This window comes from Pleurodeles waltl, chromosome 9, assembly GCF_031143425.1.
Source record: "Pleurodeles waltl isolate 20211129_DDA chromosome 9, aPleWal1.hap1.20221129, whole genome shotgun sequence".
In the NCBI taxonomy this organism is placed as follows: Eukaryota; Metazoa; Chordata; class Amphibia; order Caudata; family Salamandridae; genus Pleurodeles; species Pleurodeles waltl.
In genome coordinates this window covers 1,145,152,176-1,145,167,540 of record NC_090448.1, presented here as the reverse complement: position 1 = coordinate 1,145,167,540, position 15,365 = coordinate 1,145,152,176, and the positions used below count along the sequence as shown (strand labels likewise).

Genomic DNA, 15,365 nt, shown 5'->3' with positions numbered 1-15,365 from the left:
CATGGTTTACATGCAAGAGATTCTACAGCTTCTCAACTACAGGAATTTTCTCACAATTTTGAATCTCCAAGACGCCTATTTCCACATCCCCCCCCCCACCCACCACAACCATCACAAATTCCTCAGGTTTACAGTAGCCGGTACTCACTATCCGTTCAAAGTCCTTCCCTTTTGGTCTCTGATCCTCTCCCCAGATATTCACGAAGCTTCTTGCTCCAGTTGCAGCTCACTTGTGACACCAGGGCATTCAAGTTTTCCCATATCTCTGACTGGTTGATAAAGGCTCCGTCTTCCCAGCAGCATCGAGGGACACCTTTTTGAAACATTGGGTCTTACAATTATTTTCCAGAAGTCTCTCCTTCCACAAGGATAACCTTTCTGGGAACCACTTTCAACACATTACTCGACAAGGCATTCTTGTCTGCAGTCAAACGGCAAAACATTTCCATTCTGGCTAATAATCTCTCCAAAAGAAAGTGTGCTTTAGTTTGCCCAATCAACTCTACTGGGCATGATGTCTTCAGCCCTTTTCTTAATGCTGTCGATGGACAACCACATCCAGCTCAAGCCTCAACCGGATCTGTTGTCAATGAGCAATCAGCAAGTCCTCCATCCAGACCTGAATTCGCTACACTTATCAGCTTGGCTCATGAGCACCATGAGCTTGAGCACCTAGACCTTCCAGAGGATTGCCATAGGATTCTTGCGCAAGCTGTAGCCCGCTTTACCAGCAAAACACATAGCCTCAAATGGAAGCGCTTTTGTATTTGGTGCGAAAAATCTAATATATATCCTATTGCGTCTCCTCCTGAACAGGTGTTGCCATATTTACTATCAGTAGCTCAATATGGCCTAACTCACTCCACCGAAAGTGCATTTGGCTGTGATTTCAAGGTATAGACGAACTCTGGGATCGCCTTCCTTGTGATCGCACAGATTGATCATTCAATTTTTTAAAGGACTCCTCAGGGCATTTCCGCCAATAAAATCACCGTCACCTACATGGCAGCTTAACATCGTGTTGTCCCAGTTGATTAAACAACCATTTGAGCCAATCCACAGAGCCAAGCTAAAATTCCTCGCTTGGAAGGTAGGTATCTTTTAGCCCTTACTGCTGCTTGGAGAGTAAGTAAAATTTAAGCATTCACTATCAAGAAACCTTTCCTGCAATTCAAAGACATAGTGATTCTCACTAATCCCAAGCCCATTCCAAAGGTCCCTACTGATTTTCATCTCAGTTAACCGGTGATGCTTAAAACTTTTTTTCCCTAACCTGCAAACACCAACGGAACAAATACTGCATTCTCTAGATGTCAAGAGATGGCTGAAATTGTATTTGCAGCAAACTAAAGATATCCGCATGACTGAACAACTCTTTGTGGCCTATGGCAACAACAATAAGAGCAGACCAGTCTCCAAGCCTACTATAGCGAGCTGGATATCAGCTACTATCCAATTCTGCCACTCTTAAGGCGGGCAAGCCTTTGCGACAGAAAAAAGTGCACTCTACTAGAGGAATTGCCACAGCAGTGGCTCTATTTGCGGCGGTGTCCATTGAAAATATATGCTGTGCTGCAACCTGGAAGACAAAGCACACCTTCACCCAGCACTACTGTTTGGATGCAGTGCATATATTCTTACACCTGCTATTTTACTTGGCTGTTTTGGTTATGTATTGCACTAACTATTCTGATTCAAGGATGTGAATCTATGAAATATATCCCAATACTGGAGAAATAATTTGTTGCCTACTTGTAACTCTTGTTCTCCAGCATTGATATTTTTCATAGATTCACATGCAACCCACCCTGCTCCCCTTACAAGCTCTCCTTTTTGCCTGGTGAGGTATTTCCCACTAGTGCTTAGAAAATATGAGGGAAGATGCCTCTGCTGGGAGTGTTCTGGAGGGTGCTACCGCCTGATTGGTCAACTTTGTTAAAAAAAGGACATAGGCTGTAAGATGAACGCTGCATTCCCGTTGCAGCCCATTACACTGATATATACTGCTTACTATTGTACCGTGGGACTCCCACTTTGACAGGTAATGATTCAAGCATGTGAATCTATGAAAGCTATCAATACTGGAGAATGAAAGTTTTATAGGTAAGTAACAAATTATTTATGAAGGCAAAGGATGTGCAAGGAATTGGATCAAAATTTGGGGACCTTGTAATAACTACAGAGGGCAATATCTGTGGTGCCTCGTGTAGACAACCGCATTCAATTCCTTGTGTCCTGGAGGGCCAATACAGAACACTCATTGATTGTTGTGAAATACGAGAAGGGACCAAAAGGGGGGAGAGATCAGTTAGTGCAATGCACATGTGTGATAAGATGACTCCTATTTGTGATCTGTTATTCTTTTTCAAAAACATTAATACAAATATTAGAGAGAAAAAAATGCAATTCCTGAATTTCATACTAATGTCTTCAACAATAGGCCACTAGTTGCTTTTTGGTGGGGATCTTAAGACTATTTGGTTTTTCCCCTTAGGCAAAACACATTTTGTAGTTCTTAATGTAAGGTACCACACGTAAGTAATGATCACAACCAATGTTTTTTTACTTATTTGATTTATTGTGGCTGACACAGTGGGACCAGGAAGTATGTACTTTAAGTCATCACTGCGCCAACCTCTGTAGAGCCATTACAGATGGATGATGGGCTCTGGGGTCCTCTTGTGCACCTTGTCTGATCACTCCTCGGGTGTAGCTTGTTTTGCAATTACAAGGGCAGTGTCTCTTATGTGCAGTGGTGGTTTAAGCTAGATGCATTGAGATATCCTGTTTCAGCTGCACCCCTCATGGAATAATGAGGCAGCATATTTCATGGTATGGTATAGCACACATCTAATGTGCACATTTGGGTCATCTAGTTATCTCTTGTTGGGGGGGTGTTCTGAAAAGTTTGAATAGGCCCTATACAGGTTGGAACAATGTCTTGCACTAGTTGGGCATTATACCCAGAAAGAATAATTTGTCGAGCAAAATAAGATTATAAAGATACTCATCATTAACACTGCCACAAAGGAAGTCAAACTCCTGACCTTGACACTTTAGTCTGCTGTGAGCAGGGGTGGGTGGCAACAGTGAGTGATCTTACTTTGTTCCCAGGTAGTGAGGTTGGGCACAAACCAATATTAGAAAGCCAAGACTAATTCTGTTCTAGTTATTGGGGATTGTGATTTCATTAATCTGACTTGGAAATTTTAGGTAATGTTCTCAGTAGGGTAGAATATGTGAAATTAGGGGAGAATCCATACAATACAGCTTAAGTTATTGCAGTAGACTGTGGCCCAGAGGGTAGTGCTCAGTACACCTACTACAGTGGACGCAATCATGGCACCCGTTTACATTCTCAATGCCAGCACAGTACCTCACCCAGATGAGTTAACAGTTAAGTTCTATAAAGCTCACTTATTTATTCTGGTCAAACATAAAGGCCCTCATTACAGTGGCGATCATACCGCCAACAGGCTGGCGGTACACATCGCCATATTTTGACCGCGGCAGTAGCGCCGCGGTCACACCTGCCGGGACCAGCGGTTTTCTGCCATGGTTGTCCCGGCGGCTTGAATCCGCCAGGGCAGCGCTGCCCTGGGGATTTTGACTCCCCTTCCCACCAGCCTGTCCATTGCGGTAGAGACCACCATGGAAAGGCTGGCGGGAAGGGGAATCGTGGGGGCCACTGTCCATGGACTTGGCATGGGCAGTGCAGGGCCCCCCAGGCACAGCCCCGTTGCCATTTTCACTGTCTGCCTAGCAGACAGTGAAAAGCGCGACGGGTGCTGCTGCACCCGCCGAACCGCCAAATTGCCGCCAGCTCCACTAGGAGCCAGCTGCAATTTTACGGCCGACATCCCAGCTGCGCTGGCTGGCTGAAAGTCTGTTTCCGCTCGCCGGCCCAGCGGGGATGTCCAAATGCGGCCGGCGGGTTTGCGGCTGCATGGGCGGCCGACTGGCAGTACAACCTTGGCGGTCGGCCTCGTCCGACCGCCAAGGTTGTAATGGGGGCCCAAGTCTACTCAAACATTCTATCTGAAAGAATGTGGGGATCAAGTATAATAGTCTAACCTAAAATCGAATAAAGCCCTGAGTAAATTGGGCTCTTATAGCCTCTTTCGTTAATAAATATGGACGTTTCATAGTTACCTAGGGCTACATGCATGGATCACTCAATAGGTCATAATTGGTACACTCATCAGACAGGGTTCACACATGGTAGGACTACTGTTTATTATATGGAGATTTTACGGTGTCTTGATCAAGCCAGTTAGTTAAATGGTGGCTACTCTAGATGCTGAAAAGATATTTGCTTTGATATTGTAGCCATATTTAGGTTTTTTTCTGGGCTTCATTTAGTACCTAAGAAATGTGGTAAATCTACTCCATAATAATGTTATGTTCAGTACACTTATGAGAAATAATGGCATCTTGTGCATAGAGGTTCAAACTTGAACATAGTAAGGATTTCCACTTTCTCTCCACGTGTACCCTGGCACCACGGCTTTACAGACCAGGGAGATGTGAGGTGGGGGTTGTTGTATCTTGGTCCCTGAACTGGAAAATAGCTTATTGACCAACATGGAAATGTGCCATGTCTTTGTGTGAACCCAAATAAAATCTGAGCTGGTCCCAATTGGAGATACATATGCCGCAGACACTCAAGTACATAGATGCAAATGTATGCAAGCCTGTATTATAAGATTTGATATTTATCCTGTGTAGAGTATATTTGAAAGGCAGGTTGAGAAATTGGTAAGTGTTGTGTGCTTTTGCAAGGGTTCCTGTTGGTTCCTCAAGACCTTAGGTCGATTCAGAGGTATGCTTGCAAGGCTGGGTCTGGGTGCATAAGCATCTGCATGAGGTCATGAATGTGCTTACTAGGACTGTTGAGATAGTTGGATGCAATGTCTGCGCCTTTACAGATGCTTTCAGTCAGCTCATTAGCTATGTACGGTTAAATGGATCAAACGCCTCATGCCATAGTGGAAAGAATCCAAATTGCACCTTTTATAAGCACGAGCCCCATTCTAATACTCGATGAGCTGGAATGGTGTCGTACAATGCCGATGGTGCCAACTGGTGCCAGATCATTGCCTGAGCCTTTCTATGATCAGCCAGGCATTGGTGAGGAATGGGAGGGGTCTCTGGAACCTCTGGAGTCTCCGTTGGAGAAAATGGACTGGTATGAGGTGTTAGGAGAAGCCAGTGGACTGGACAACTCTCCAGATGCTGGCATGCTCTCACCTCCTACGGTGGCTACAGAGGAGGGAGCTTCATATTCTATGGTGGTGCGTAGGGCAGTTGAGGTCCTGGACTTAGATCTGCCTACGGTGCTGGTCAGGACTAAGCTCTTGACTGAGGTGCTTCAGCTGGGGGTTTCCACATCTGAACCGATGTTACCCTTTAATGAGGTCCTCACGGATGTCCTGCTGGGGATGTGGTCCAAACCCAGCTCAGGGGCACATGTAAATAGAACAATTGGACATCACCATCGCCCAGCTCCAAGTGATCCTAGCTTCCTCACACAACACCCCACCCCAGAGAGCTTGATGGTCCAAGCCTCCACTTCCCATGGGCCTTCCCTTCTGCTCCCCCGCATAGGGAATCCAAGAGGCTGGATCAACTTGGGAAGAAGATGTTTTCTTCCTCCAGCCTGGCACTGAGGTCCGTAAACACCTCAGCCTATTGGGCCGTTTTTCCCATACTTTATGGAATACAATGACGCAAGTGCTGCCTCAGGTCCCTGAGGGTGTGCAGGAGAGTCTCTCACAAGCTTTTAAAGATCGGAGAGATGCAGCCAAGTTTACTATCAGGTGTGGCTGGGTAGATCGATTTCATCAATGGTGGCCCTTCGTCGCCACGCCTGGCTTCGTACATCTGGCTTTTCGGGGGATGTCCAGGCAAACCTTATGGCCCTGCCCTTCGATGGGTCCCGCCTATTTGGTAAAAAGGTAGAGACTGCACTGGAGCGCTTCAGAGTTTCTCGGGCTGCACCCAGGTCCTTTGGCCTCTCAGCAACCCCTTGCCACCAGTCTGTCTTATGCCCCTATCGGGGATTCAGAAGGGGCGCGGTACCACACCATCCACAGACCAGCCACCGTCCTCCATCAGGTCAGCATCCTGTGTGGGGACAAGGTTGTGGTACCTTCAGACACCGAAGGTCTGGCCAGAAGTTATCCACCACCTAGTCCCCCCCCCCCTCCTCCACACCGCCAAAGTCCAACTAGTGTGATTCTGCAAGACCACACGCATCAAGTTGGAGGGAGGATTCAATTTCATCTCCCTCCCTGGTGATCCATAACATCGGACAAATGGGTCTTGCAGATGATACAGAAAGGCTATTTTCTCCCTTTTCAGTCTTTCCCTCCCTCTATGCCGCCATTAAAAGATTGGCTGATGGAGGATCACTTAGTCTTGCTCCATGAGGAAGTTACGGCTCTCTTGACCAAGGGAGCCATAGAGTGTTGTTCCTAGATAGGATATACAAATTGATGTTTATTTTATGGATCAGTCAAATTAGATTTTTTTTATTTTTTATTACAGAATCTTTACAAAAAAAATGTAGGTTTAATTATTGGAGACCTTTTTTCTAGCTTATCTGTAGATGTGTCTATAAATCATATAAGTAGGGCAAAATACTAATCTTGGTTTTCGCTAGGCTATCAGTGTTTCTTTTTCTTACTGTCTTATTCAACTTTATACTACTATTGCTTGATGTTGGTTTCTTGGGCATTTTCCTATGTTGGTATATATAGTAGGGATATCCTAGAGGTATTTATATTATCTCTAGTTAATTTTCCTAGGGAAGAGACGGCTTCTATGCCAATAGTTTTTAATGTTGTCTTCTACATCTTTGGAAATGGAGCATTCTTTATGCTTTCTCCGCAGCAGGTGGACTTTTCCCTCTATTTTTCTAGAGGAGGTCTGGCTGGGATAGAACTTCATATAACAAAGAAATATTGCTCAGTGGCATGGCATACTGATCTGTGCGTCACAAGTATTGAACTTGCAGTTCGGGTCTGGACATAAGAGCAAATAAATGTATTCATAGTCAATGGCAAAATTGTCCTGCTGTCATGAGTAACGTTATCCCCATGTCTTCAATGTCTTTATGACTTTCATTACTGTGTTCCTTTCCACAGTTCTTATGGGGTTGAGAATGCATGGGTTTTGATTGGTCATGCAAATGTGGATAATTGTATTCCCATGCTTTTTAATGCCTTATGACTTTACTTACCTGTGGTTCCTTCCACTGGTTTTTATGTTGTAGAGTATGTTATCGCTCACTTAAATTATTATGATTGTCTGGTCTTTTTATCTTGTTCTAGACTGGTTTTGTACTAGTGAGAGAATTTTAATGGTCTCAGTTCTCAGACCCTATTTCGGGGATTGTATGGCTTTGGTATCTGATTCTAAAGTAATGAATATGCAGCTAGGTGTCTCTATCAGATGAGCAAGTTACTTAACCTTCGGTTACGCATTATTTGGTAGAGACAGGATCTAGCCACAGATTCCTTAATGACCCTCCCTTTCTACCCGCTCTTCGAACTGAGTCCTCTTTTGTCTCAAAGATTTTGTTGTGGAAACTCACATCCTGAATTAAGAATTCAGTGATTATTTGACACAAGGATGTCTTTTATATTAGCACACTGTTTCAACAGGCAGTTTCTATATCTGATTCCACATTTTGGTTGCGGGAAATAGTCACAGAAAAGCCTGACGTCGGAGAGGTGGTTACATGGACTCTGTTGACGTTACAGCCTGTGGACAATGTCGATACGGAGTCGAGCAATGCCCTCTTCCAAAGCTCTTATGTGCTGTGGGGAAAAAAATTCCAGATCCAGTCTCACGTCTGGGGAGGATTCTAAAGTAAGGAGTCTGCAGCCAGGTCCTTTCTCTACCAGATAATGCATTACCGAAGGCAAGTAACTTGTTCTTTAAGAATTTTTATTTTAAGAGATGACTGAGGTGAGGGGGTCATTATGAATGCTCATCCCACTTGCCGTCAGAGGTACCACTCTAGTGTGTAGTACCTCTTTCTAGCTTATGAAGCAGTGAGTGCTGGAACTATACATTGTACGCTGACTCTTTAATCTCCACTAATTTTTGCAGATAAGTTATCAGCAGAAGGTGGGTATCATGTATTGCAAAGCTGGGCAAAGCACAGAGGAAGAGATGTACAACAACGAGTCAGCAAGTCCTGCTTTCGAAGAGTTCCTCCAGCTTTTGGGAGAGCGGGTCCGACTAAAGGGATTTGAAAAATACCGGGCCCAGCTGGATACCAAGAGTAAGTAATGCCCTAACTATATTGTGTCCTTGCCATTCTACATTATATTTCATGCGAGGCTTTTCATTTGTAGGCAGCATGGGTATCAAGAAAGCCACATCTTGCTTCTGTTAGTTCAGGTCTGTCACTACAGTAGTTGGTGAAAATACGAGGCAGCCAAGTTTTTCCCTTTTTACAGAAAATCATGCAGTTAACTGTTTACTCGCTGACAGCAGATTATAAAGAAGATTGATTTTCTTGAGTTTTTTTCCTTCAGGTTGATAGCTGCCTGTCCTTTTGGTTCTTATGATAGACTATTTATTGGTGAATATTATCTGAGATGTTGGTAAGCAGTACACACACAAATGTACATAAAGGGTTTCTCTTACTGACTATGCATATAAAACCTGTTAAATATCGTATTGCCTTGTTAGTAAATAAGAATGCATTTCAGTCTGTCCCCGAGTTTGTGAGAGCCCTGCAGACGTGTTTTAATTGTGCCATTACACTGATGTGCCATTTTGATGATTTAATCTTTGTTTCGTGGAATTTTAGGTGTCCTGGTGTTTGTCGGCTATTTGCATTTCTATCCCTGCAATTTGAGTTGTTCTTTGAACTTGCTGCTGTCACAGCTTAATGCTAGGCTCCGTCCTGATGTTCTTTCTTAACGTCATACTACCAGCCGAGCCACGGCCTTCTGAAGTACTAAAACCTTGACTGCTGCTGATCACCAAAACAAGGCAGTGGTGGTTTCTGCTAATAAACATCCTCCAGTTTAAGTTTTTTTGGCTTAGTTATGGATGTTTCCCAAGAATGGATCAGCGTAATAGTAGGATAGTTTTAGGTTGCCCGCTGCTTGCAGGCTCCTGACATCCAACCCAAACTCTCAGGTTCTTTAAAGAAGGCTGCTGTAATTTATGTGCCTTTCCCGGAGGCATCCTCCACTGATGTGCCCCACCCCTTACTGGAGAAAACCTGAAAAGGTTTTCTGCTCTGCAGATTTAATGCCCAAGAAAAGTGCCAATAGAAGGTAACCAATCCTGTCACTTCTACGAATGTTCACCCTTGCCCATGCCTTTTTGAGAACTGGGCTCTCTGTACTGTCAGTGTTAGCTCACCCTCTGATTTCCCCCTTGAGGATGCGAAAGGAAAGAAAATGTGAGAGGTACGTCTCTCCTTGTGGGGCTCGTATTGCTTATGTTTTGAGCTCCTATCACTGGCCCCACCGTACCTACCAGGCCCTTGTTTGTGCCAGGACCACATTTGGGTCTCCGACAGGGGAGCCTTCACTCTCTCTGTATTTGAGTGTCCTTCATCCGAACAAGATAGCTCAGAATCTCACTCACCAACTTCCTAAAGCAGCACCGTGGCTTTAACCTCTGAGTTTTTCATCTTTTTGTTCATTGTTTTCTTTGTTTCCCCAAATCCTAGTTTTCTTGAGGAACAATCATCTAGTTCATTGGGAGAAACTGCCAGGGATTATAAAAAATACAAGGTCCTGGCCACCTGATGTGGTCCAAGCATCAGTTTGTGCTGGTGGCACAGTAAAGTACCCTTTGCCCCCATCCCAGCCATATGCAAGAGCCACAGGTACCTCCTCGTGGGGGAGGAGGGTGTGGTCCCCCTCACACGTGCTTGGCATATATCATGAATGCACCTTTAGATTCTAAAGTGTTATAGCCAGTTTATGTGAAAATGCACTTTAACCCCCATTTTTAGACAATTCTGTTGGGGCAGAAAGCAAAATCTTCCTGAATAAGGTTAGACATGCTCGGTTCAGATCATGTTGGATATCCATGCTCCGCAGAGTGAGTCAGTTGGTACTGTACGCAGAAGCTATTTACTTCCCACCAGTTTGAAAACTCACCCCCACCACTGGGTCCTTGAGGAGCCTTATGTTGCAATCTCCGGCACAGACAATCACCCATCGCTTTACTGTTATTCTTATAAACCACAGTTTCTGCTTTTTCAGGCCTTCCACTCTGCGCAGCTCTTCTAGACTCCTTTTTGCAAAAATTCCATTCATCACTGATAACATACAAGTTTGGTTCGATGGTCTTTCGGTCATCATCCCCCTCATTAATCAGTGACTATGCACAGGTTTACTACACCATCTCTTGGTTCGTGGGTGACTATTCACAGGTCTATTGTAAAAAAAATTTGGTATAAATCCCATTCATTAATCAGTGACTGCTCACTGGTCTGTTGTATGGTCTCAGCCCTCGTTCCATTCATGAGTGACTAGACGCAGATCTGCTGTACAGTCCCTCTGCCTTTATCCTATTCAGCGTTGACTGTGCACAGGGCTGCTGTGCAATCATTTGCCCTTAATCCCATTCTTCAATGACTATCCTCCGGTGTGTGCTACTGTGTCTTGTCCTTCATTTATAAGTGACTGTGCACAGGGCTGCTGTGCAATCATTTGCCCTTAATCCCATTCTTCAATGACTATCCTCCGGTGTGTGCTACTGTGTCTTGTCCTTCATTCATTAGTGACTATGCACAGGGCTGCTGTGCAATCATTTGCCCTTAATCCCATTCTTCAATGACTATCCTCCGGTGTGTGCTACTGTGTCTTGTCCTTCATTCATTAGTGACTATGCACAGGGCTGCTGTGCAATCATTTGCCCTTAATCCCATTCTTCAATGACTATCCTCCGGTGTGTGCTACTGTGTCTTGTCCTTCATTTATAAGTGACTATGCACAGGGCTGCTGTGCAATCATTTGCCCTTAATCCCATTCTTCAATGACTATCCTCCGGTGTGTGCTACTGTGTCTTGTCCTTCATTTATAAGTGACTATGCACAGGGCTGCTGTGCAATCATTTGCCCTTAATCCCATTCTTCAATGACTATCCTCCGGTGTGTGCTACTGTGTCTTGTCCTTCATTTATAAGTGACTATCCACAGGGCTGCTGTGCAATCATTTGCCCTTAATCCCATTCTTCAATGACTATCCTCCGGTGTGTGCTACTGTGTCTTGTCCTTCATTTATAAGTGACTATGCACAGGTCTACTCTCCTGTCTTTTGGTCCCGACCCCATTCATTAGTGACTATGCACAAGTCTGCTGCATACCTCAGCCCTCATTCCAGTCATGAGTGACTGTGCACAGGTCTGCTGCATACCTCAGCCCTCATTCCAGTCATGAGTGACTGTGCACAGGCTTCTGCACCATCCCCTTCATGGGTGACTGAACTCTGGTCTGCCATATGCCTGATCTTATTGAACATTGATCATCCACAGCTCACTTTTGTGTCCTTTGGCCCTAATCCTATTCATGAGTGCTCATGCATAGGTCTGCTGTCCCGTTCCCGCCCCCCCCCCCCCCATTCATTCATAAGTGACCACGCGCGGGTCCGATGTCCTGTCCTCTGGCCCTCATCCCATTCATTCATAAGTGACCACACACATGTCACTGTTGTGTGGTTTGGCCCTAATCCTATTCATGAGTGCTCACGCGCACAGGTCACTGTCGTCTCTCCTGGCCCTAATCCCATTCGTTCATAAGTGACCATGCACTGGTATGATGTCCTGTTTTCTGTCCCTAATCCTATTCATGAGTGCTCATGCAGAGGTCTGATGTTCCGTCTTCTGGCCGTGATCCTGTTTATTCATAAGTGACCACGCACGGGTCCGATGTCCTGTCCTTAATCCTGTTCATTCATAAGTGACCACGCAGAGGCCACTGTTGTGTGGTTTGGCCCTAATCCTGTCTTCTCACCCTAATCCTATTCATGACTGCTCACACGCATAGGTCACTGTCCTCTCTCCTGGCCCTAATCCCGTTCATTCATAAGTGACCACGCACAGGTCCGCTGACCATCTCTTGGCTCTCACCCCATTAATCAGGGACTACGCACAGCTGTGCTGACCGTTGGTCAGTGCGTGGGGCCCACGCTCCAGCCCTCTGCCGGAATGTAAGCCATCGGGCTGGTCTTCGCGGGAATGCTCGAGCATGTCACTTGGGTGAGAGTAAATAGTGTCCTTTCCTCGGGCAGCGCAGGTTCGCGCCCAGGGCGGCCGCCGCTTCCGCCCCTCCCGGGCCTCGAAGCAAACGTCGAGGCCTTCTCGCCGCTGTGTGAAAGGCCGGACCGCGCTTCGGTTCATTGGTACAAAGGCCGCTTGTGCAGAAAAGTGATATGAAGAAGATGGAAATCCCTGTTAGCAGCTCCGGTATGCGGGGCTTTCGAGTAAAAAACATCCTTTTCTGCTTTTATGACTAGTTTCTGTGCAAGGGCTCGGGCCACCTGCCCTGCTAGAGAGACGAGTAGTGGAAACGCGAGCAGCTGCGGCCTTCAGAGGCGCGGGGCCACCTTCAGGAAGAAATGTTTTGGAGTTCATTTACCATAAAGGATTTCTTGGCTCCGGAATGTGCCTGGCGTCAGCAGATTGCAGAGTGTGGATAACTGTGAAGCGGGGCTGACGAGCGCGCGCTCTCTCGGGCTCGGAGGGCGCAGCCGGGGCCGTGTTATTGTTTGTTTCTTGCATGGGAGGGACGCGCTGATCCGCGCGCGGACAGGGCGCGAGACTCCTCCGTGCTAGGGATCCGGAGGGCCTCTGGGCGAGGCCTGGCCCAGGGAACAGGCTGCAGCCACACCCTTTCTAAGGAGGTATTTATCATGAACCTTTATTCCATGCACTGACCTGGAACTGCCACACGGGCAATTACTCCAGCCCTTATCAAGAACCAGAAGATCAAAGGGAGGACTACGAGACAATTGCATGGACGTCATGTAGGGGTCCAACCCCTAGCAGTGCCTTTGCGACCCTTGGCCTCAGAGGTGACAAATTCAGTGCCAGGAACACAGTGGCAAATCGTCCTTATGGACATCAATTGGGCTTCCCTGCCTTGTTTTCTGTCAATTTTGTGTTGCACTAATAGTGAATAATATATTATTTAAAAATGGGATGCAGTTAGCTGAAATATGCCCTTCCATGGCAGCTGAGGTAAGTAAAAATGCTTTTAAATGAATGGTGTGTGCGTGCTTGCAGGTGAGTGTTTATGTAAAAGAGTGTGTAAGTGTGAATTTGTGTGTGTGTGACTGAAGGTGGAGGTCTAAGGACATGTGATGTCACTTCTGCTACCCCTAAAATTTAAGTGAATTGACGCCCATGGACAATCGCTGTAGAAAAGGAGTTATTTGCTGTCAGATAATTTCTTGTTGGATTTGGAATACTTGAGCTGGACTGTATTTAACAGTTAGTGTTGATTTCTGAACGTTTTTCTTCCCAGACACCCTTTCAAGAACTAGATTAATGCATGAGGGTGTTTTCATGAGCACAGACGTGTTTCGGGGTTTGTTGGTAGCTTTGATATCTTGCTGATATCTGCGGATTTGCAAGTAAAGAAAAAAAAAATCTGTTGGGTGACTTGTTTTGGCTTTCATCCGGAAAGAGCTGGAGAGCCAGGGAAACACCAAAAAAAATAGGCTTCTCTGCTAACTTATCTGCAGGAAGAATGAGCTGAAAAGTTTGGTTTTCACCCACTTCTTGGTGGTGGTTTTAGTAGGAATCTTGAGGGTATGTCAACTTAAGGGTAGAGGTTTGCAGCAGTGATAGCTGTCCACTGCTCCTGCTGGTTCAGTGGAAGGGGACACAAGTCTTGGCTTGCTTGAGTGATTGCCTGGTGCTTTCCACAACTGCATTGACTTGCATAATCGGCTTACACAAGATAAAGGAATCCGTTTCTAAACACGCTTTTTGAATAATTCTGAACTCTGCTTTAGTTGAACTACCTACTGAGCCAAGACTGCCTGGGCTTGAATTCCTTACACAACCTAAAAAGATCCTACACCAAAACCACCTCAGTATTGCAGTTGTATCATCAATCTCCCAATGCTTTTGCATTTATTTCTTGTTTTACTCCTCTGGCCCTTTTAACCCTCTTTCCGCTCTCCCCAAACACATGGGTGCTTAGCAAAATAATACTGAGGTTTTTGATTTTTAGAAGAACTACAGACGTGATACATGTAACCCTCAGTTTTATATCACCATCTATTTTGATTTCCTGTTTATTATGCAACTACTTGTTTTAATGTTCCTCCAGTTTAGATTATTTTGTTTGCTTCTGTCCACTGTAAAGATAGCTGCATCTTTAGTTCTTGCTTGTGCCTTAAATAACCTACATATAGAATTATAGATGGCAAAATGAATAATTAAGACATTTTGCACCAAGGGTTTCTAAACAATCGTATAGACCACGAAAGCAATTTTCGAGCGGACTCTGATGGTACTCAGCACCCAGGCTGAAAAATATCTTTATTTCAAGTGAAGCCATCTTTAATTTTATGTTGCGTATGCCTCTACCCAGATCTTCTCCTACTTCTACCATGTAACTGGGGCAGGTGAGTAACAGGGGAATCTTGCATAACATCTTAAAAAAATAGATGTATATTAACACAAATATCTTGGCTCCTGCCACACACCCCACCACCATCTGCGCTAACACACCCTCTCCCCGCTCAGATGCGCAGTGAGAGCCGCTTGTCAGCGTGGTTTTATTTCCCCTCAGCATGGGGCTGCTGAGGCCTGCTCAGACAGGAGGAGGAGGAGGAGGTTGATCCAGGCGCAGATCCACTCATGTTCCCCTCTCTGGTGAGATTGCCAGCTGCCATTCCGCTGCTGCGCTCAGGTCTCTGGAGACTGGGCAAGGAGGCCTTCCCTGGGTGACGTCACAACAGTGGCTAATCACTTGAGTTAACCACTCTTGCAACATCTCTGTACTAAACGACATGATTTTGATCAGTTTGTTCATGAAGAAAAGGCTTTCTACGGAAGTCACGTGTAGCAAGACATTATATTATGTATACACGGCTTGAGTAAAACGCTTCCTAAAGGAGTAATATGTAACAAGACATTACATTATGTAAGACACTGGTGAGTGTGTGTGTGGGTGGGGGGCTTGTGTAAAAAGTGTGAGCAGTAAGGTCAACCAGATGACGAATTCCCTGTGTCCAGGGGTGGGGGGGATGTCTGGGGCTGATTAAAACAAAAAATAATACCTTCGTCCCAACAGTGACATGATAGGAAATGTTGCTGTTTATGGCTTTAGAAGCCACTGGACAGATAGAAAGACATAACATTAATGATTC

At 45.4% G+C, this 15,365-nt stretch overlaps 1 protein-coding gene across 7 annotated transcripts in view; it reads left to right on the top strand.

Moving 5' to 3' along the window:
- The window catches only part of SIPA1L1 (signal induced proliferation associated 1 like 1), a 701,300-nt gene that overhangs the window by 342,859 nt on the left and 343,076 nt on the right, over positions 1-15,365 (top strand). For all 7 annotated transcript variants that reach the window (XM_069208954.1, XM_069208957.1, XM_069208956.1 and 4 more), the window contains one exon: positions 8,119-8,293. In XM_069208954.1, the coding sequence (XP_069065055.1) occupies positions 8,119-8,293 (175 nt within the window). The remainder of the gene's footprint in view (positions 1-8,118; positions 8,294-15,365) is intronic.